Here is a 22638-nt window from a genome sequence, read left to right as displayed (position 1 = left end):
TTCCCTTCAGTGGTGTAACTGTAACATACAATATATTGACTCCACTAACTAGTGTTTTCTCTGAGACGACGCTGTGCATATTTAAGTGAAGGGAGGTCGTAGTCCGTCTCAGAGTCCGATTCCTTTGCTGGTTTAGTGTGTGGCAGCTGGGTGACGCAAATTTCAGATATAGGTGTTGACTACAGAGGGCGCTATACCGAATATGAACGTTTCCAGCTAAAACGAATAGTAACAAATTGGTGTACGTACGGTAGCGTCGACTCCTTGCCAACTTTATTTAACATCAAACAATGATACAATCAATACGTCGATATGTGAATACTGTAAATAGTACTTGCATGGACTGCATATATATTAAAAGGCCCTCTTCCATCGAAACAAAGTAGTAATTTGAAAGGCATATAAAATTGATGCATTTCAAAGATTGATTTCGTTTTATTTGTTGTTAACTAATATTAAAAGAATTTATGAGATTTTGTGGACAAATAAACTATTTATGTTCCCAATTAAGTGCGTGTTGTGTTCAGACACATTCTAAACAGCATAGAGGGTGTTTTAAATGAAAACGAATGCAATTATTTTAAATTTTATTATAAATTCATATCACATGATAAAAAGTGACAAAGCCTTGTAACAATTCGCGTCATTGCAATCTGCGTTGTTATTACATTTTGTGCATATACAGTTAACCTTGCCCTGTCCTCAATATATGATAAAACAAGCGGTATGTAACCATATTGCTACATCATGTAGTGTACCTATATCTCATTAAGAAATACGCTAAAAGTCATTTCGGCACTTGTCAAAAAAAGAAGTCTTGGAAAACAACATAATTCCAGATGAAAGAGCTCCACAAATATAGGAGAATTCAATTTACCGTTTTTTATATCACATATACCATATTCTAAATATTCAGTTTTTTGAAATATTATGAAGTCCACCATCTTGATTCCTCAGCAAAGGATTATGGGTAAAGTATGATATTATACCCACTGTTGTGAAAAAATAATAAAATGCATCCCCATTTTGTACTAGATGCAGAACATCTGTCACTGATTAATGTAAACAGAAAACGTAATAAAACCAGTTGGTTTTTGCAACAATTCCCAAAAATACTGACATTGTAGCTTGCCTGCACTGAAGTCCATTCAGAATTTTGTTATGAACTGTAGACAATGAAAAGCCCTTATGATGATAATATGGCTCAGTAGAAGGTTTTCTGGGGATCATTTCAATTTAGAAAGAATTTGTAAAATGTATTATCATCCAAAGCGTGTCATCATGTACATGTTACAAAGCCATCTATATAGTCAACTTAAAAAGAGGTGTCTTTGTCTATATGAATACATCACTAACGGGAATACTACAAATGACGCTCTAACTTGAAAAGTTACACGCCGGTCACAAATTTGGAAGAAGTGTAAATACCATTATATATAATATGAAGTACAGCGTTTAAAATGAGGTTTATTTGTACCACAGTGTTGGTATGTATCTCAGACAATGCCTTGAATAGAACACAAATATTTCCTGATGATACATAATTGTTAACTACACTGTACAAGTTTCAACTTCTTAAACCATCCAGAATATTAACATGTGACCAACTTAAACTCGCTTCCAATCAATTCGCATTTCTTAAACAAGAATATACATAATTTTCAGAAAGCACACAAAAAAGTCATCCTGGTACCTCTGAATTCGTATCTTTGAATTGATAAAAAAAACTAAATTAGGAGAAATATCAAGTGTTTACTGGATTGGGTTTATATTGAAAAAAAAACGCACACTATAACCAATGCCAGTAACTGCACATGAACACACAAGTGGTATATCCTGCTACACAAATATATTAAAAAAAATAAACACAGAAAAGTCATTGCCTGATTGCAGGTAATATAAACCACTTCAAAATTATATACGGATATAGGCTACCCGGAAATTGAACAAGAGAAAGCAGCTCTCATGATGCAGTCTGGGTATCTATGTCTATTTTTTTTACGCTGATGTTAATTGTTAATTTAATAACATAGGTAGTTATACTATAGTTTAATATGCGCGTATATTGCAAATTGACAATAGTTTTTTTTAATGTGGCGGCGGATGATCAAGGCGGTAAGCACAAATACCTCTTATACCACAGGGAGCACAAGAACTAAATCAACTGTACGCAGTCCCTGTGAGCGGGGGGGGGGGGGGTCTCGGCTGGTATCTTGTGTAAGAAATACCTAAAGGATAAAGGCTCCAGTGAGCACATAATTTTAAACCGGAAAAAACAGATGAACAGAATGAAAATTAAAATCTATGAAAAATACCAGGTTGAAGAATTTTAGTTGCAGCTATCGGTAAAATATAGGTATGGCTTTTGCGAAATTTAAAAGAGCAACCAATATTCTTTAACCTGGCCTTTTTTACAGATTTTATTTTCCATTTTTTTGTCTGTTTTTTTCATCCCTTGTCTATTTCTTACACAAGATATCAACCAATACCCCCGCTCATAGGGACTGTGTACAGTTCATTGTAGTTCCTGGGCTCCCTGTGCGTATACCTAATCGTCCCGAATTGCGCCACAAGCGGTTGAAATGGTCAGAGATACAGGATAACTATCAAGTCCGACGGAGGGCGCTGTGACTCGCGCCACAAATGTGAGACAGAAACATGGATACTTCTTGCCTTATCAATGGAATTGGCATAGACGATCTGTTCGGCGCTGGAAAAGATAAATTCATGTCCCAAACATCAAGAAAATACATGTCTTTGTAGATTTCCTTAAGAACTTTGTTCATTTCGAGAAGTATGAAATCACTGCTGTGGATTTCGGAGTCCGGTTCGAAATGTTCTCGCGGTTTCGTACCTTTGATGACAATCATTGTTTCTGGACAGCGCTCTCGGAGGCGAAGCAACGATTCGCGAACGAGCCTCATTCTCTCGATGTAGCTGGCGCGTGGCCATTGTAAGAAATGCGTATATGAGCTGATAACTATGACGTAATTGCAATTCTCAGTATCTAACCCTTCTATGACGTTTACCTCATTACGCGTGACGTCAAACGTTATCGGCGTACTGGCGATTGGCCAGGGCGGCGATGCCAACGTGAATGTGGTGTCGTCGGTTTCAACAACAACGCTATGAACAGTTTTAGTTTTTCGTGATCTTAAAAAACCCGATAACTCGAGTAAGGCATCAAAAAACTGCTTCACCGAGTCCCCCAAAAGCACTAGATGCCGTTTGCGCAAACATCTTCGAATATCCTGCAGTGGTGCTCTCTCCCACACTCGCATATCACAAATCAAGGAATTCCATTGGTTGCCCATCCAGTACCCGTGCACCTGGTGTGGTCGTACCCGATTGATATCAGTGCATTCAGGCAGATGCAGCGGTCGCAGTTGTACAGATTTTTCTGAAATAGAGAAAGTGTAATTGTTTAGTCTCATTTTTCCTTTTATTCTCTGGTTGACTCGACCATCGTCATAAACACTATGTGGATGTTGATGCACAATATATAACGTAACAAAATCAAACACCATTCAGAAAGTTTCAGCGAAAGGAGATTGGTGGCAGTCGCTCTTACCTTTCACAACAATGGCTGCAACCTTTGTCTTCGTCACCATTGTATAGTTACTATTGGGGAATAAAACCATAATTAAGTTTACTTATTTACTTACTTAAATACTGTCAACATATTCTCGAAACAGGACATTTCCCAAAATTCAAGTTGACCGTTATGTTTTTTCAAACATAAATCCTAACTATATATTTTGAAAATTTATCAATCGAAAAAACAAAAGAATTGACAATGCTAATAATTGAAATATATCTGAGTTTTGCTTTGGCGAAGGTGAAAATTGGACTAACTAATATTCCTTCATATAGTTGCCTAATATGTATGTGACAAACTAAGTTATATTACAATTTATTTCAAAAACTAAAAATGTTGCACACTAAATAGTATTCGTTCGTTTAAAAGTGAAAACATTAATACGCATGTGCAATGATTGTTGCTGTACGTACCGAAATAAGCAGTGCACATGCGTACTAGTATTATAGAATTTTATCCAAAAATACTCAGTTGTGTGTGCTACAAGAACAGTGTGTTTAGTTCACTCATATTGCAATATATCAATCAACATAAAATATCAAACAAATTACATTAAATGTTTAGACGCTATGTATTATGTAGTACGTACTTGTTAAACAAGATGGCGTCACTTCCGTTTAGAAATCTTTTCGTTCCTTCCAAGATGGATAGAAAATTAACATTACTCGAATATAAATAGTCACATGTCATAGGTTCTGGAGGTTTGTCACACAAAAATGCTGTGCTGCCAAGCACGAGCTCATTTGCGTATGTGCATTTGTTATAAAACGTCCCGTCAGTTGCATTAGTTTCGAGAATACACGTAGATTGGACAGTCTTTTCCTGTTTGCGATAGTGGCCCGTCCAGTTGAGCTTTTGTTCAGCTGGCCACCACACCTCGCGTAACCATTTGGTCGATTCGGCTGGGTGTACCAAGGTGATGTCGAATGCGGCGTAGCCTTTCCAAGCGGCGTAAAACGTGACGATGTACGTGCCGTTACCTTGATCCCTAACTAGACCGGCGCTGCGCATTTTCTGGACGTCATTGTACATTACCACATACCACATATCACCACCGTGCATGCGTGGTAGCCCCGTTGCATCATGGGTTGTGAGTATGAGATGCAGCGTGTCACCTTTGTGTATGTTATCTTCGGTTTCCATGACAACGACTTTGGTATTATTTATACTAGTGAAGGGAATATACCCCGGTTCGTAAGTGTAACTGAAATTGTATACGTCGATGACGTCATCGGTTATGAGAGAGAAGGTAGTCGTCTCGAATTCACCTGGGTTTGTGGCTATTAATGATTGACTTTCTGAATTCTGATTTGGTCTCGTCATCAATTTCGCTCTGCCATGCGAATTTATTGACGTTGAAAACTTATCAACTTGTTGCACAATACTAGGTTTGTCGTCGATGATACTTATCTCCCGTACCTGTTTGGGCGAAAATGGAGCATAGTCATTGATATATTGTTTAATTTGACGAACATTTTGTACATTTCGCTGATCTGTCAACCTAATCTCACTCTGCCGCTACCAAAACAACAACGCAGAATTGAAGACCCAATCTCGATAAATTGAAGTATTTTGATAAATACATGGAGTTCTGATTTATCATATAAGATACTCCCTGTGCTTCACACTGTGCAGTATTCGTTTTAATTAGCTTACGTTTTGGTAATTCCAAGATGCATGCACATTACTGCTATGTTGGTGACAAATAACAGTAGTTAATGATAAACAATACTTTATTGTTCCTTTCAAGATGCTACATCCAACGCAATTCTGTAAACATACTCAAAAACTACTAAAACATTACTGCTTTCCACTTTAAATAAAATGCAGAATTGTATCCAAATTATCTGTTTCGTGTAAATTGTATTACGGTAGAATGCTTTTCAAAGTATCTACTACACAACCACGTGCATGCAGTTATTATAAATTAATATATGTTCACGTCAACTTACCAAACACACCAATGACACTGCTAGTAACACAAACAGCACGAACTTTACCCACTTTTTACACGATCCTTGACTCATGGTGGCGCTCTTCTATTTCGCCAACGAAGTGAACGCTGGTAGCCACTTGTTGAGTGGAATCAGAGAAACAAGACAGTGGGAACTACGTGCAAATTATAAACAATACAAATTAAACACGATTTTGTGTTAGAAAGAAGTCCGCGTTGTATTCTTTATTTTAAGTATTGAGAGAGTGGGTCATTTCAAGTTCAATTTTCCAGCCAAGTTTTGGGCGGTGACGTCATTTGAAGAAGGACGTTCCACGCGGTACTACGTCGAAAAGTTGTCGGATTATTACCCCTTTCAGCAATTATATTGATTAGAAAATAGGTGTTATACTACGGTACAAAGTCTAAATACCGTCTGTTTCCATGATGCGACACGTACATAATAACCTAGACATGAAAGAACATTCGTAGCCACTACACGCTTGGTGTCCAGTGTAACCGTGTCCTTGCGCCGCAATAAAGCCGAATTCGATTCCCACACCGTCGGGCGACATGGCACCCCATATAAGACCCCAATAGAGTTGTATAAGTGTGGAATATTTAGAATGAACGTCCATAATTAGGATCACTGGTGGTCTTAAAATAAAAGAAATATATTTGCGAGGCCCGTACATGCAATAGACATGTGACTGCTACACCTTTGTTGACGTCACTGTATGTACACATTGCAGCTCACAGCTCACTCGCAATATACCAGTTCATGTTGTATATTTCACAGTGCAATATACAACAATACAAATCTGTACACTGCAATAGGTGATATCATACACCTATATACCTGGCTATAACGGGGTATAGGGCTCGTTTATGTACGTACCTGTTTGCGAGTGTTCCGTCGTTTGTCTCGATCGAAACATGGCGGGAAGTTAATAATTAAGCTAAGAAATCAAATATTCAATCAAAACACTCCAGCGAGCATTTAGAACTGTATCGCTCTGTATGCATAAGTGGAACTCCAGATCAGGGACGCGCCTTTTGAAATTCGAGTGGGTGTTAATTCAAAACATTTCTTTGTGAAACCACAGTGCAATATTATTTTATTTTTATTTTATTATTATTTTTGTATATTTTGTAACATATACAGAGCTGTAAAATCTTCCGTTGAATACCCATTAGTTGCATATCTCAAATCGTAATAGTGATTAGATTAGTGCAAGCATTCGAAATAAGCTTAGCTTATTGAAAGATACAATACACCCATGCGCATGTGAACAAATTTCACATACACGATGGCACATAAATTCCATATTTATGACGTAATTTCTATTATTACATGCCTTCTTGATGTCGTGAATTTGAAAAGTAGACAATTTCATTTTAACGCTACACACACACGACGGCACATAAATTCCATATTTATGACGTAATTGTATTATTACATGCCTTCTTGATGTTGCGAATTTGAAAAATGGACATTTTCATTTTAACGCTACACATACACGACGGCACACAAATTCCATATTTATGACGTAATTTTATTATCACATACCTACGTGATGTCAGAGTTTGAAATATGGACAATATCATTCTTACGCTACATTTACTCTCGTATTCCAACCACTGAATACTCCAACATTTAATATTAAAAAAAACGTTCTTCGTATTGCAATAATCTGTGAAAAATTAACCCACTAAATCCAAAGAGCTACTTGACATATGCTGCAGCTAATATAGTCCACCAAATGTAATAAACACGCTTATCTCTGTTTTCAATTTGAGTTTATTCTGATGCACCCACATTTGAGTCTCCTTAATGGACTCAACACCTCTCAAAATACGCAAATTATTACTGGATGTTAGGAAAGAAAAGCAATAGTGAACATATGTTGCAACTGACGTGGTACAGCAAGTAAAATAATCTACGTTTTGTTTGTGTTCGATTTCAATTTATTCTGATCACGTATTTGAGTGTTATTAATGCAATTACCACCGAAAATACATAAAGTTGAATAAATGAATGACAGCAAAGTACGGTAAAAAATTATACTAAGTAAAATAACCCACGTTTTGTACATGCAGGGGCTTTAGTCCATCAGCTGGGTCTAAAAAAATGAGATTTTGTACTCATTTCGGGGAACCGGCTGGAATTGCTGTAAATGGCTTTTATAGGCCCTAAGCATGAACATTTTGTGCGATAGCCTTGTCCAAGTGGTAGCTTTGAGTTGTTGCCATGGAAACCAATTCTGGCAATTAGTATATAATACTCCATTCCTCATTCCTAAGCTTCTAAAATAAAATCGCCACCCAAAATCATCGTGTAATATATCAAATAAAAGCTATGTGAATGTAGAATGCAGATCTGCAGTCAAAATTTATATTAGTCATGTTCTTCTTTAATTATGTCAAATTTAATCATAAATATACGAGTTTTATGTATTTTTTTCGAAAAATTTGTTATGTTATGACGTCTAGAAAAAAAATAATCTCAAGTATTCTCATTACTTCACGTATCAAAAGTAAGGATGCACTATAGCAAATACAAATCTGCAATCAGATTTGCAATCAAGTTATATTTCATGGAATTATTGACATTTTAACAAAACATCACACGCTTTCCTTGCAGCATATTTTGTTGTTCTTAGTAATGATGTATGTATCTAGCTTTATGTTACTGTTCAAATGAGTTAAACTAAAACATCTATACCCCTGGGAATATTATATTATCACCAACATGAATAAATAAATAGTAGGTTTCTATACTTGAGATATATGTGTGTTGGTGGGTGGGTATGTGTATGCATCACTGCGGCCATCTTGGATTCATGAATGGCTGCAGGTTCATAATATGCTTTGTGTACTTACTTTGACTTTGACTTTTTAAATTGGTATGTATATATGTATATATTTTATGATTTTTGTTTCTCAGAAATGAAGGCCATATGCAATAATTTACTTTTAGCCCTCTCACTGCCACCATTTTTTTCATCAACATTTTTGTTTACAATTCTTGTATTTTCTGTAACTTTTCTTGATTTCACAGTTTATTTTGAACTACAACAGATTAGAAATGTTTGTTGTATACAGGTCTTGACCTAACGTTTTGTGAAATGTGACAAAAGTTGATATGGCCTGGTAATATCTGATGTAACTTAATGTAAGGGGTAACTTGTGAACATACCACAGAACCCCTCCTTTAAGGTAATGTTGAAAGAGGGGTGTTATGGCAAACGCACAACTTAGCCCTTTTCTATCAGAAATGATTACGAATTTTACACATGTGTAATAACATTATTTGCATTACAGGTTTACTTCTGATGACGAAAATGGCTAACAATAATCAAGACCAAGGAATGTGCATTATATGCGAAGAACAGGATGAAATGCATAATCTTAGTGAACTTAAAGATGAACAATCATGGAAAACACTTTACAATGCAGCACAGATTCGTAGCTTCAAGCCTCTCCTGGACATAGTTTTCCACCCTTCGGAAACAAAGATTGTATATCATCGTAACTGTCGTCAAAGGTTTACAATGAAGAAAGATCTGGACAAGTTAAAGCAAACGTCATCGGCGTATGTTGAAACATCAACAAGACGTAGCTGTCGTGATGGACGATTTGCTTCTCCAGTGCTTCCAAACGAATGCATATTCTGTCAGAAGACGAAGTATGTTAAAGGAAGTCGAACAAGAGAACACTTGAAAGACTGTTCAGAGTTTAGGGCAGACGAAAAAGTGAAAAATGCTGCAAGAATACACACAAAAGAATGTTCAGAGAAAGTAGAGGTTGCAAGTCGAATTCTTGGCATATGTTCAAAAGATCTCATCTCAAGTGAAGCAAAGTACCATGGGTCTTGCTACAGAGATTTTGTCCGAATAGTATATAAAGAACAAGGCACATCGCATTCTCCTTCTAACACAAGTGACAAGAAAGACAGAATAGATGATGCAGCTTTTGAGAAGGTTATTGATTTCTGTGAAGAACTTATATCTGTGCCAAAGGTTGCAGAGTTCACAGAAATTACTCGCATTATGATAGAGGAAGTAAATAGGCTGGGTGGGACTTTCAGTGATTCTTCAAGAAAGAACTTAATGCGTAAGGTTTCTACTACTTTTGTTGAATTGCGATTTGTCAGCATGGGCATCAAGAAAGTGTTAGTCTACCCATGTACCCTGAAAACTGAATCACTAGTTCAAGAAAATTTCCAGTTGAAAAAAGAGCTTGAACTACTATCTTCTGTGGGTGGAGAAGAAGAAACTATAATCAAAGCAGCCAAGATCCTTCGTAAAGACATTCTGACAAATTCACAACGTCTGCCATGGCCACCATCAGCTTTAGATTTAAAACCAGACAAAGTTTCTCTGTATATCCCATCAAAGTTAGACACATTCTATACCACAATCTTGTCAGGCAAAATAAATGCATCAGACAGTTCCAGAGTATTAACATTAAAGAACTCGTATGCACAGGATGTTGTGTATAGTGTATCCAGAGGTGCCATAAGGACACCCAAAAGTGTTCTCCTGCCATCCGTGATAAAAGCATTGTGTAATAATACTGAGGTTGTCAGACTTATCAACCAGCATGGTCATGGTGTCAGCTATGATGTCATTGAAGAACTTGACACTGCGCATGCTCTACAAGTGATAAATAAGCAGAGAGATAGTAAAGTAATTATACCTGAGAACATCCCCTGTGCCAAAGAATCAGAACAAGAAGTTGCTCTTGTAGTATCTGACAACATTGATAATCTGGAGGCTACATTGAGTGGCAGCGGGACCTCACATAGGGTAAATTCTATTCTTATCTGGAAGAAAAAGCCAGGTGTATCAGTAGCTGAGTCAGACCAAGATAATAATGATAACATAGAGCCACGTCCAAAGCGACAAAGAATGTTACCAGCAGATGTGGTCATGCAAGACGTCCCCGAGTATCATGGAGGGAAGAGAACTGGGCCAGGGGAATTACAAAATGTGCTGGACTTGGATAGTAAGTCTGATGATGAGAAGCACAGAAGACAAAAATTAGTGTACCTGATATGGTTGTCATCACGTAGATTAGTAAGCCATCCTAATTTACTTGTCCCTGGTTGGACAGGATTTAATATCACAGTTAGAAATAATATTGTTGTGGTGAAGAGCCTCATTGGCTATTTGGATACTATTGACAGTCCAGCTACTGATCCAAAGACAGCATATGAAGTTCTTTGCAGAGGATGTGCTATTAGAGATAAACTCAATCTCTCAGCTGTTGTGTGTGTGTTTGACCTGGCATTTTATGCAAAGGCAATTGAAATCTTTTGGAAAAATAAGGAGAAATTCAATGGCCTTGTCTTGATGTTGGGTGGGTTTCACCTGTTAATGATGCTACTTGGTATCATCGGTGTACGGTTTGGGGATGCTGGTCTTAAGGAGATTGCTATTCAGAGTGGTGTTGTTGCAGAGGGATCATTAGACAGAACACTGGCTGGAAAGAACTACAATAGAGCTATTCGTTTACATAACATAACATATGAAGCTCTCATGAGGTTACTGTTAGATGCATTTGAAAATTCAATTTCTGATGAAGATAATGATATCATGCAACAGTATAACAACGTTATAGAGGAATTGAAGTTGGACATGTGTCAAGAGACATATACATCTGTTCTTGGAAGCACTGAATTAGAAAAGTGGCAGGGCCTACTTGGAGTATACCTTAATGACATTGAGAAGAATGGTGGGGATCTTATCAAGTTTTGGATGTCATATCTTGAATTATGTGAGCTTACTCTCAACTTAATATTTGCTACCCGGACTGGTGACTGGGATCTTTATTTAGCCTGCATTGCTGAAGTAATACCATGGGCATTTGCTTATGACAGGCAAAATTATGCAAGGTACATGATTCCATTCTTAAATGACATGCTAGACTTGCCAACATCAATGACTGCAGTCCACAATGCATTTCAGAATGGGGAGTTTGCTGTTCAAATGAGTGAAACAAATCCATTTGGTGGGAATGAAGCAGACAAGACTATTGAGAACACTATTAATCGAGATTGTAAGACAAGTGGTGGATACATTGGTTTTAGTGTAAACTTTTCAGCAACACAAAGGTGGGTACTCAATGCAACTCGTCGGGGTGAACACAAGAGGATACTGAAAGAACACCTAGCCATTAAACCACAGACATATGTTCACAAGGAACTAGCCCCATCACATATCCAGAATGATATTAAAGCTGTAGAACGTGTAGTGGATGTTCTTGAAGAAGTATTACGCAATCCATGGATAGGTGGAGAGTTAACAAGTTTATCCACTGGAATTGAAGCATCAGGAAGTGTTCTTGACCACTTACTCAATGCCAAAAGGTATGGACTGGATGCATGCAAGAATTTTATCAGTAACCGTTGTTCATTTGATCCTACAGTTGAATTCTTTGCTCCACTCCGAAAGCTAAAACTAAAAACGTTTAAAGATGTAACACACAGAGTTAAAGTGGGAACCAAAGGTAAAATAATTCCACTGAAGTTGGATCGAACTCTGTTTGCTAGAATGGCATTGTTGAGTCAATACCGAAAAATTGATCTTAAAACAGTCTTCACCTTTCCACTTGGACCGCTGCCTTGGTCTTTGGCTGATGCCTACAGTCTGCCGAGGAAAACTAACAAGGCCCAGCTTTTAAATCATCTTGAGAAGGGTGTTCCTATACTAGAGAGATATCCTGAGAATGCTGTGTGTATATATGATGGTATGGCTGTTTTACAGAAGTTTAGGCCTCCAGCAGGTGCCACATTCCATGTTTTGGCTCTAAAGATTTTTGAAATTGTGATGAGCAATCCGTGTAACAGAGTTGACTTAGTATTTGATGTCTATAAAGAATTGTCTATTAAGAATGCAGAGAGAGGGAAGAGATCTAACAGCACAAGCTTAACATCAGGTACAATTTATAAGAACATACTTCCAGGATATCCAATTAAATCGTGGCATAACTTCCTACAACACTCCTCTAATAAGACTGAAGTGATTAAATTTCTGTTCTCACAATGGCAAACAGAGGAATTCTTGGAGAAATTTGGAGATAGAGTGTTGTTCACAACGTCTGGTACTGCATGTTTGAAACTATGTGCGACTGGAGCAGAGCCTGTTCCAGAGCTAACATCTACACATGAAGAGGCAGACACCAGAATCATTCTACATGCCAAGCATGCATCACAAACAAGGAGACCAATTGTTATCCATGCAGATGACACTGATGTGTTTATTCTGTTACTCGCCCACAGCAGTAGCATAAAAGGAAAGATGTTCATGAAAGTTGGCAAAGGAACAAGACAACGAATAATCCAAATCGATGCAATCATTCATAAGATAAAGAGCACCTGCAAGGAAGTGAATGTCAAAGATTTGCTGAAATCCCTCATTGGTCTCCATGCAATCACTGGATGTGACACAGTTTCAGCTTTCTGTGGAAAAGGGAAACTGAAACCTTTGAAACTGGTCTTGAGAACACCAAAGTATGTTGAAGCTTTGAAGGAGATTGGAAATAGGTGGAATGTTGCAGATGACACATATGCAAGCATAGAAGAAATGGTATGTGAAATGTATGGTAAGAAGATGAGAAATGTAAATTCACTGAGATACCAACTGCATTGTGCAACAGGTGGCAAGGTGGAACCTGAAGCGTTACCTCCATGCCAATCATCATTAAAACTACATGTTCAACGAGCCAACTATCAGGCTGCTATATGGAGGAGGTCCTTGGTGGCATGTCCTGAAATTCCCACACCTCATAAACAAGGATGGGAAGTCAATGGCACCGAGATAGCTGTAAAGTGGCTCAATAGTAGTCCAGCTCCAGATGAAATTTTAGAATTTCTTTCTTGTGACTGTAAAAGAAAGTGCACATTGGAATCATGTTGCTGTCTCAGAGCCGGATTGAAATGCACGGACATGTGTAGGATAGAATGTGAACATATGGCTTCAGAAGAATACTTTGATGCCAAAGATAGTGAAGACGAAGATGAAGACAATATAAATGATTGATATTACAAGAAGCAAGCAACTGATAATGTTAGCATCTGCCACTGCAGAATTTTGCATTGGTATTTCTGTTGATTATGAGCCTTTTGGCAGTTTTGTTTCTCTATTGAATTAAGCAAGGTTGCTTGTTTGTACATACACTTTATTTTGCAGGGTTCATCAGTTTTTAAACAGATATGTCAGAGTGTATCATTCTGCATTTTAGCTTCTCTACACTTACCTCTTTAGATTTGTTGTTGTTGGAAGTGTGGCTAGATGTTCTGAGTAGTCTGTTTATTATAATAAAAGTACATGCGCATAACACATGTTCAATTTTTTCTTGTAAGAATCTGGTAACATTTTGAAGAATATGACTGAAAGGAAGAATCATTGTAACGACGCAAAACTTGTATTAATATAATATAACTATGCAAGCAGCACAGCTTTTTACAATAGTAGTTGAAATTTTCAGAAAAATGATCATTATTGAACAAAAAATGTTTCACTTCCTGGAAAGGCCGCCATTTTGAATAATTTACCCATAATTCCCTGCACATTTTAATATGCAAATTAACCTTAAAATTAAGCTAATTTTATTGGCGGTTAAATAAAAACATTTTTAGCTCAAGATATTTCTTCCATATGCAGCAATGACTACTAGATCATTAGGACCTCTTGCCAACCTTTGACAAGAATTATCCTGGACGCAGCTCTCTCATCTGTTAATTAAAAAATAGCTTAAATTTTATGGAAAGCTACTATTTGACAATGGCTATCATACTTTTTTATGCTAGAAAGTGTCCAAGGATAATTTTAGAAATGGTTTCAGCTGGTCCCCTGTGATGAGTACTACCCTCCACCCAGCTGATGGACTACTTCTATCATGGCATCGGGCAATTATTTCAAAACAAGGGTTGGAAATTGAGCATGGTTACATGACTTCAAAAGTTCATTGAACCAATCTAACGGTATCAACAATTTATCAGTAAAATGCTTCCCAGTTTTCTTAATGTTGGAACAACAACAAATCTCAAATTCCGAGAAATAAAGAAAAAAAACGAGAAAGAAAGAAAAAAAACAACAATAGTGTCAATACATCGCTTGAAGTCAAAGCGACATCTAAATCGGACGAACCCTCAGAATGAAAGTAACGATTTAAACCTTTGTAATAATTCATGAAATACATCAACAAACAATATCTAATTAACTATATTTTTAGCAATCAAAGGTTTGTAAAATTGTTTCCAGCATTCTTTTTACTTTTGAAGTTAAGATAATTATCTTACATACCAGTCCGTCGGCGTTTTGAAAACGAGTCAACACAATTCTACCCGCTCGATACATTTACACAGGACCTTTTACAAACCACCAGCAAATTTCAAAAGTAAAACATCAGTAAAATGTGTTAACTTGACGTGATCGTAAAATGGAGGAAATACACTACGGTGTATACCGATAATTCTTTTGTTAAACAATGTAACCGCTAAGAAATCAACTGCTCTCGCTACGTCTCATTGGTAGAAGTATATAAAGCCACTTATAAACAGGGTCACTGTTCTTCATCCACTTTATGAACGGGCTGTGTAATGCATAATAGAAGTTAAATAAAAGACGAATACGCCTAGTATAACTGATTTCTTACTATGTGACAAATTACAGAGTGCACCGTAACACACTGATCATGAACATTTTCTTATCAACTTTCCTTGGAACATTGCAATATCCTTCGGAACTTTCGTGTCAGTGTTTGTCATTTCGTAGAAAAATTGCATATTCCGAGTTCCAATAAATTTGATGGAAGCAAATTTGAGATGAAATTTCACGCTTGTGATACAATAATAATTCACTGTATATCACGAACATATTTACTCGGCGAAACACACACGCGCCATAATTTTCTCTGCAATTGTTTTATTCAACTGGTAATCCACGTTTCTCAGCTGTCTTATGTAAGGGAAGAAATATGTTAACTTTATATTGGATTTTGCAAAGGATTGTGGGATAGAAAATTGTGGGAAAACACGTGTCAATCGTGTCTGGTGGATTTAAAATCAATTTTAGATTACATTTTAAGTGTGTGGTAACAGTATCCAGAATTAAATCAATGGAGGACTTCACAATTCAGGCTTGACTTGTAAAGAGTGACTGACACCATTTTTTTGTAGTTGACTAAAAGAACAGTCTGTGTAATGTAGTAATATAGTGTTAATGTATGAATGTATCGCTCGGTTACTTCCTTTTACTGGGATTCAATACTTCAGTAAGAGACATAATGTTAGGACCTTAGAAGGGGCATGGCTGTCAATCTGCAATTCAAATTGATTTGCTTTGTTTGCGCGAACCCCCTCAATGTGGCTGGGTCATGGGGTTCAGTCCTTGGCCTTCATGCGTGTAAAAACTATCACACAATATGTATCACTCCGCGTATGAATAAATAGTGCTATTAACAGAGTTATATTTTTGCTACAAGCTACATATTTCTTAGGTTTACATGGCCGTATGGAACATCAATGGAAATAAACTAGAATACGGCATATTTAACCGATCACCGGGAGTGCTTTTCATGTGCTAATATTGATAAACGTAGAGGTGCTCGTCAGGTAATTGCTCTTCACGATATGGATGCAAACTGAGGCCAAGAGAAACAAATTGTGTGGTTACAATAAAATTACCTAATCAAGATATAAAGATGAAACACAGTTATAACCAAGAACAATTATATAGAAAAATAAAACAATCCTACTCTACATTTTTAAAAAGCATGTTGTTTTTGGCCCGACTAATAGTAGTAAATTGCATCTTCAAAATAAACCTGTAAACAGTTGGATTGCATTGTAATCAACAATTATCTTATGCTCAAATGTAAATAGACAGAATTTATATTATACCCTCAAATACTACCCATTTAAATAACTGTCTCAATGTGTCACACGTTTAAGTGGACTGGGTAAAAAAGTATTCAAATTATACAAATGTAATTGAATACAAGTGTCATGAACCAAATTGGCTGTTGATATAGAAAAGCAGATGGTTCAGAATTATTACAATTCAGGAAACAATTGTTAATGGATATTATATTACTTATCTTTTGTTTTTATAATTGCAAAGTAGAATACACATGTTTAATATAATGATTGCATAAAATAAAAATACACATACATATAGATACAAATGTTGGCTGACTTTTTGTAGCTGACTTTTTACCTCCAGTTTCTAGCTAATGTATGATTTACTGAATATGTCACAATTGATATTTAGTTATATATATTAAACAGATTTGTAAAAAATAGAATTGTTGAAATTCTTCTTCTACGCAATTCTATTTTAGATAGCACTCACCAAGTCTAAATATATACACTCGCTGAAATTCTTAATTAAATTTAAATATAATGCAAACGCAAATTGTAAGTTAGAAATCGCCATCATTTTTTTTATTGTAAGTGATTGCCGAATGACATATATTCTGATCCAAATATAGGATTATTAATATAACCAACGAACACGTATAGTTAAACAGCTATTACACTTAATTTATATTCGTCAATGGAATATTCTTTTAAATTTACGTGCGTCCCTCAGATAAAGTATTTTTGGGGGCCTACACCCCTTCGTGATATTGGCATAGTGAATAGTACCGTATATATGATATATTGTTATAACCAGCCTGCAAACCAATTTAATCGTCTACTCGGTTAGATTCACTGCATAGTATATGTGAATATCTGTTTGCAGCCTTACATGTAAGTATAGTGTATAGTGTTGATTAATTAACATGCATTTTTACGGCAAAGTTACATTATTGCGATGTTGTTGATGAGTAACCCCAGCAAGTGGTTTCAGGCCGATTCCGAATAAAGCATTTTTTTTAATAGCAAAAATTGTGAAGTTTAGAACAATTTGGGATTAACCTATCAGCGTTTCAATGATCTTAGATTTTCTGCTTTGCAAATATCGTCAAACTTATCGTGTTATTCTCGCTTACATGGTACTATGCTGCATAAACCTTTCATTCATTTATTATGCAGAAATTGGTCGTAATTAATCATCACCATGGCAGTTATTAGATCAGTTTATCTTCCAATTTTGATACTGGTAACCGCAATGTATGGTATAAAGGCAAGTAAGAAGGTAAGTAGAAGTAGTTGTCATGACTACTGGTAATTTTTTTTATCTGAAAAGTAAACCATATAAAACTAACCCGAAAAAACATTTAAACACAGAACGGAAAAGCAGGAATACAGACTGTGGTGGTAAAATAATTATAGTTTTACCAGGGTAAAATTGATCGTTTGGCACGCAGCGATAGCCATAGTTATAACTGAAAGTAATATAATGCAATTGTAAGACACACAGAATTTCAATGTAATAAACAAAGCACATACTCTATTTGAATATTTTGTGCTTATTTTAGTGCATATTATTGTGGTGGGTAATGGTGATGATATAAACGTCCTTCACTGAATGACAATAATACTTACTCATCTGAATTGATACAATTATTTGTTGATTTCATTTCAGTTATGTACTGAACACCTGGAAAACAACTGTGATAATGTGGGTAACGAGTTCATGAACAACCCTGTCAACTGGCACAAAAACACTGGCTTGCAATATTGCAAATTTATGAAAGTGAGTTATATTACGTTTTTTTTTATTTCCATAAATTTACCGAATCCTACTTTGTCTGAACTAACTTTCAAAATGTTCTCATCGCTATACGTTTCAGACCAAGTTAGATTGTCTTAATGGAATTTACTGCGAAGGCGCACCCGGTGGCGAGGACATTAAAGCGAACATCGATCAGCTGGACGACGCTCTTACGTATTACACTGAATGGGGGATATGCAACAATAAAGTTTCAGGTAAGTGTGAATACCATTCATTACTTATATATATATATCCCAAATGTCATGTATCATAATATTTTGCGTTCCTGTACATTAGTTTCAATATCTAACCCATTACGTTATGATCTTCAGTAGTACAAAATAACTGCATTATAACAATTGTAATTCATTCCCGGTGTTCGTGAATTCACGGCGTTTAAACTACCAATTGCCACTGTAACTATTATCCGAGAATAATATCACATTCTATTACAAACAATATGTGTATCTATGTGTTTTTTTTATTAAACCATAGCTGAGTTAATGCTACGTATTCTAAATGGGCGGTGGATCGCATCAATTATATTTTAAATGATTAAAATCAATTTTCACAGAAATATATTTTAAGTATTTTTTTTTTATTTTCAAATAACTTTGTTCCTATGTTGATTTTACAGAGTCTCTAGGCCCGTGTCATTTGGCCACCATCCGGGAAAAGTGCGTCCACGACACAGTTTTTCGCATGCGTTCGAAATATTCGGTGCCGTGCGTAGAGACATGGAGACTGTTGGATTGCATCTACGAGGCTCAATTAAATCCCGAATGCTCCTCTCCTCACATTTTCGATCCCAGAAATCTAGTTCCGTATAAACAACTGGCAGCCGGCACGTGTCGCTACGAACCCATGTCACAGGAATTGCAGGATGCGGGTGATAAGTGGCGCAAGAACCACCCAGATGGGTACTCTCAGTGCGGCAGTATCTGAATCGATTCCCGACCAATCAACTCGATAAGCACGCCTGCAAAATTATAGTAGTATATCCATTCGTTCATTAGTATAATTCAAAGTATCTAATAGTTCCAATAAAATATATCAGCATAAAATGTTTATATTGTACAATTATAGCAGATTTAAGGCAATGAAATTGAACACACTATTTTAATACATGGCTGTAAATGCAATGCGTGATCAATGTCAATCATACATTGGTATACGGTCTGACTAATGCCATGATTATTTGTGCAAACCAAATACCTATTTTTTATTCCAACTATTCCATCAAACCCTTTATCAACTCACCAAACCAATGCCTAAATGTTTGTAGACATAAACTATATGACTTTACATTTACGTTCAATTTAACTGTATTGTCAAAAATTGAATATGTTAACTCACATGCTAGCTCACTAAATCACTCTCGAAAAAGGGTATCGACCACGAAAAAATACCTTTTTTATGTGCGTCCAAACATAAATCACGGGCACATTAGGAACTTATAAACACGCAACACGGCAGTGGAAATTACTATCACGAGAGACGCATCGTCCCTGTAAGGCTTATACCACTAATTAGAACTCCCTAGACGACAATACTAGTTTGGGTGAATTTCGCCAAAAGTTAAAAAGATCGAAATATTGTTAAATTTTTTTTAAACCACATGTATGTAGCACACATGCTGGCCAGCTCAAACTGCTACAAAATCGATGTAAACAAAACACATATATTTGTCAGTCATTCTACCTTCAATATTTTCAGAACTCAGCCAATTTAGAAGTGTCTAATCGAGAGTTTCCCAGATCCACGCGTCACCGGTACTTCAGTAAACAATGTTACAAGGTATCACAGTGTAGATCATGTTTGCATTGGTTGTTTAGTGGTCTATTGCCAGTCAATGGATAGTCCGTGACGTGAGTCATACGCAATGGTATTAGCAAAGACACTTACCTGAACAGTACTTTTTTCAATCTTATATCCTGGCATCAATGCATTTACACAGATTATCCTTGATAAAGGCTCAAGCTGTTATTTAAACATACAGATACTCGTGCATCCTGGAGATTATCATTTACTTAGTATTTTGACTCTGTTCTGCCCTTTACTTTGCGCACAGCATCACTAGCCGGGCGCAGAACTACAACTATGGTCACGTATTTAATGATAAGCCAATATTACGTTTGTATCAATTATATTGGCGACTTTGGTGGAACAGACATATAAAATAGACTGACATCATAGACTGGTTTGGTCATTGTAGCCGATTCCCGAAAAAGAGGTTGGTGGGAATGTTCTGATTCGACGTTTCAGTCTAGGACATCCTTTCACTCCACAACACTGGTCGAATACATGATAATCAATGCAAACACTACATGCCAACAAAACAGTTAGTCGCATGTCCCAGAATGATGAATTGTATTATCACACATGATGTATTAATACACATCAAGTTATGCCCAAAGTACACATGTAATATGACGTAGAGGCTTTACTATCTATTGAGAACTTTCTTATTATTAATAGTATAGTACGAAGCTTTAATTTGTTGTTCGCTTAAAATAATAAAAAGACAAACTATAGCACGTTACAAATTGGTAATATGCCAAGTTGGCAGCACTGGTGATTGAAGACACTATTGCTGATATTGATACCCACAGTGTATATGGTATTGACTCTCAAATAAATATATGATAAGAAAAACATATATTACCAACATACCGTATATATACTATATATTACAATAATTGACAACTGAAACTAGAGGGCGCTATACTTTAAATTTATGCATTGATATATCACCAGACAGTAAATATGTTACGACGAATCAACAAGCAGTATCCTTCTATCTTCAGCTATTGGCCAACTGCAGAGGACACACTAACACATCATAAATCTTTCCTCGGATTGAACAGTTATTCAGAACCAGTGATCCACACATGGAACAACATATCATCTAAATGAAACAAGAAAATAACACAGTCCCCGGTAGTGATTGTTCAAAGTGAGCCCCAAAAGGAGTAGTCGGAATATGTGTGAACAGAAACAATTCCATCCAATGACCAAATGAAGTTGGTATCACAGATTAGTAGTATGATGGTATATTACATCAGTAAAATAGTCTTACGGGCCTTGCTGATGGTATGTTGTATGGTAAATTATATATAATTCGTAACGTATTAGTATCCGTACACATATTTGTCATTCCAACTTTCAAACTTATATAAACGGTCCCACGAATGACAGTAAAGTAATAAAGTTAGGTAATGCGGTTAAAGAGGGCCACCTAACTCTCGGCGAAATTAAAAAACATTGGAGAAAAACTGCAACTGTGAATACATGAAATTTCAATACATTGCATTCACTCATTCCAACGTTTGAATTCCTTTTTATACAGGTACTCCACGCCACCAACGTTGAACGCTTTCTAGGTTACTGACGACATAATCTTTTTACCAAAATCTTAAATAGGTTTACCTGCCGAGACACTCTGGAATCTGAAATTGACATCTAATAGTACACACGGAAAAGCTAAAATCGGGATTTAAAAAAATCAAATACACATCTTTCTTTAACAAAGGCAAATACATTTTTACCATTAGACAATTTAAATCAAAACAGAACATTCAAGACAATGTCCTCGTTAAAAATGACCCAAATAAAAAAGTTGAGTATTCAGTTACAACTGTCACTCTTTGCTATACACATTCAGCCAATTATAATAGCTGTGACGTATGAAGTGGAGATATTTTTAATTAATTCCCCCATCGCACGTGTACGTCCACGTTTTTTCGTTTTTTTGTAAACATTTGAAAAAACACATTGCTTCATTCAAAAAACAGGCAATTAACTATATGAAATAAATAGTCAACCCCAGTAACATTACCCCACCATGAGGTATTCTTGCTTAACAAAAACCTTAGCAGCATATTGTACATGAAAATGAAATTAATTATTATGGATACAACTCATTCAGACATAATAAATTCACATGAAGGATTCAGCGAAACTGAAAAACATTGATGAAAAAAACGCATTTCAATACATTGGAAAAATTAAATACCAAGAACCCATCGACTATTTAAAATAATGGTTTGAGGATTATTTGATAAATATTAAAAGTATTACGGGCAAATGAAAGGAAATGCCTTTTTTTAGCTTTGACCTTCCACTACTTGTAATTCGTGTTTTTGCGCTACCAGTTCAAATGATTTTAAGTGATCAAACAAACAAGCATTGGTATCATATTAGAACACCTCACGCTGAACACAAAATATATCAACATCAAGTGAGCTACGTGAATAGATTGTCCATTACTTTTGTTTTATTTATGCCTACAATCGATAATTTTATAGCGCTTGCCTACCTATTCAGATGTGTCTTTCATCACTTTGTTCGCTCAATAAACCGTACAACCAAGAGTTCATCACAGTAGCATTTGACTCTTGTAAACCATCAAAAATATACCAACAATAACAAATACTAAC

General features: G+C 36.1%; 2 protein-coding genes across 2 annotated transcripts; one reads left to right on the top strand and one right to left on the bottom strand.

Annotated features, from left to right (window-relative positions):
• Window positions 1-2450: 2450 nt before the first annotated feature.
• LOC102808035 (NXPE family member 4-like) lies at window positions 2451-5625 on the bottom strand. The gene is made up of 4 exons (XM_006812400.2): window positions 5551-5625; window positions 4188-5017; window positions 3572-3621; window positions 2451-3400 (listed from the first exon to the last, which is right to left on the bottom strand). Exons 1-4 carry the CDS (start codon window positions 5623-5625, stop codon window positions 2607-2609), a joined length of 1749 nt encoding a protein of 582 aa, XP_006812463.1. The 3' UTR covers window positions 2451-2606.
• Window positions 5626-17183: 11558 nt separating this feature from the next.
• On the top strand, window positions 17184-19263 carry LOC102807086 (uncharacterized). The gene is made up of 5 exons (XM_006812393.3): window positions 17184-17292; window positions 17578-17680; window positions 18071-18181; window positions 18279-18414; window positions 18837-19263. Exons 2-5 carry the CDS (start codon window positions 17603-17605, stop codon window positions 19142-19144), a joined length of 633 nt encoding a protein of 210 aa, XP_006812456.2. The 5' UTR covers window positions 17184-17292; window positions 17578-17602; the 3' UTR covers window positions 19145-19263.
• Window positions 19264-22638: the final 3375 nt, after the last annotated feature.

The sequence above is a fragment of the Saccoglossus kowalevskii genome, chromosome 4 (genome assembly GCF_978046115.1).
Source record: "Saccoglossus kowalevskii chromosome 4, keSacKowa6.1, whole genome shotgun sequence".
NCBI lineage: Eukaryota > Metazoa > Hemichordata > Enteropneusta > Harrimaniidae > Saccoglossus > Saccoglossus kowalevskii.
This window is presented reverse-complemented; position numbering and strand designations above follow the sequence as displayed.

Excerpts from the sequence above, each read along its gene's own strand:
- LOC102808035 (XM_006812400.2), bottom strand. The coding sequence starts at position 5,625 with ATGAGTCAAGGATCGTGTAAAAAGTGGGTAAAGTTCGTGCTGTTTGTG. Across the intron at positions 5,018-5,550 it reads CAGTGTCATTGGTGTGTTTG|GTACGGGAGATAAGTATCAT; the intron begins GTAAGTTGACGT and ends TCGCCCAAACAG. Across the intron at positions 3,622-4,187 it reads GACGCCATCTTGTTTAACAA|TAACTATACAATGGTGACGA; the intron begins GTACGTACTACA and ends ATTCCCCAATAG.
- LOC102807086 (XM_006812393.3), top strand. The coding sequence starts at position 17,603 with ATGGCAGTTATTAGATCAGTTTATCTTCCAATTTTGATACTGGTAACC. Across the intron at positions 17,681-18,070 it reads GTATAAAGGCAAGTAAGAAG|TTATGTACTGAACACCTGGA; the intron begins GTAAGTAGAAGT and ends ATTTCATTTCAG. Across the intron at positions 18,182-18,278 it reads AATATTGCAAATTTATGAAA|ACCAAGTTAGATTGTCTTAA; the intron begins GTGAGTTATATT and ends TATACGTTTCAG.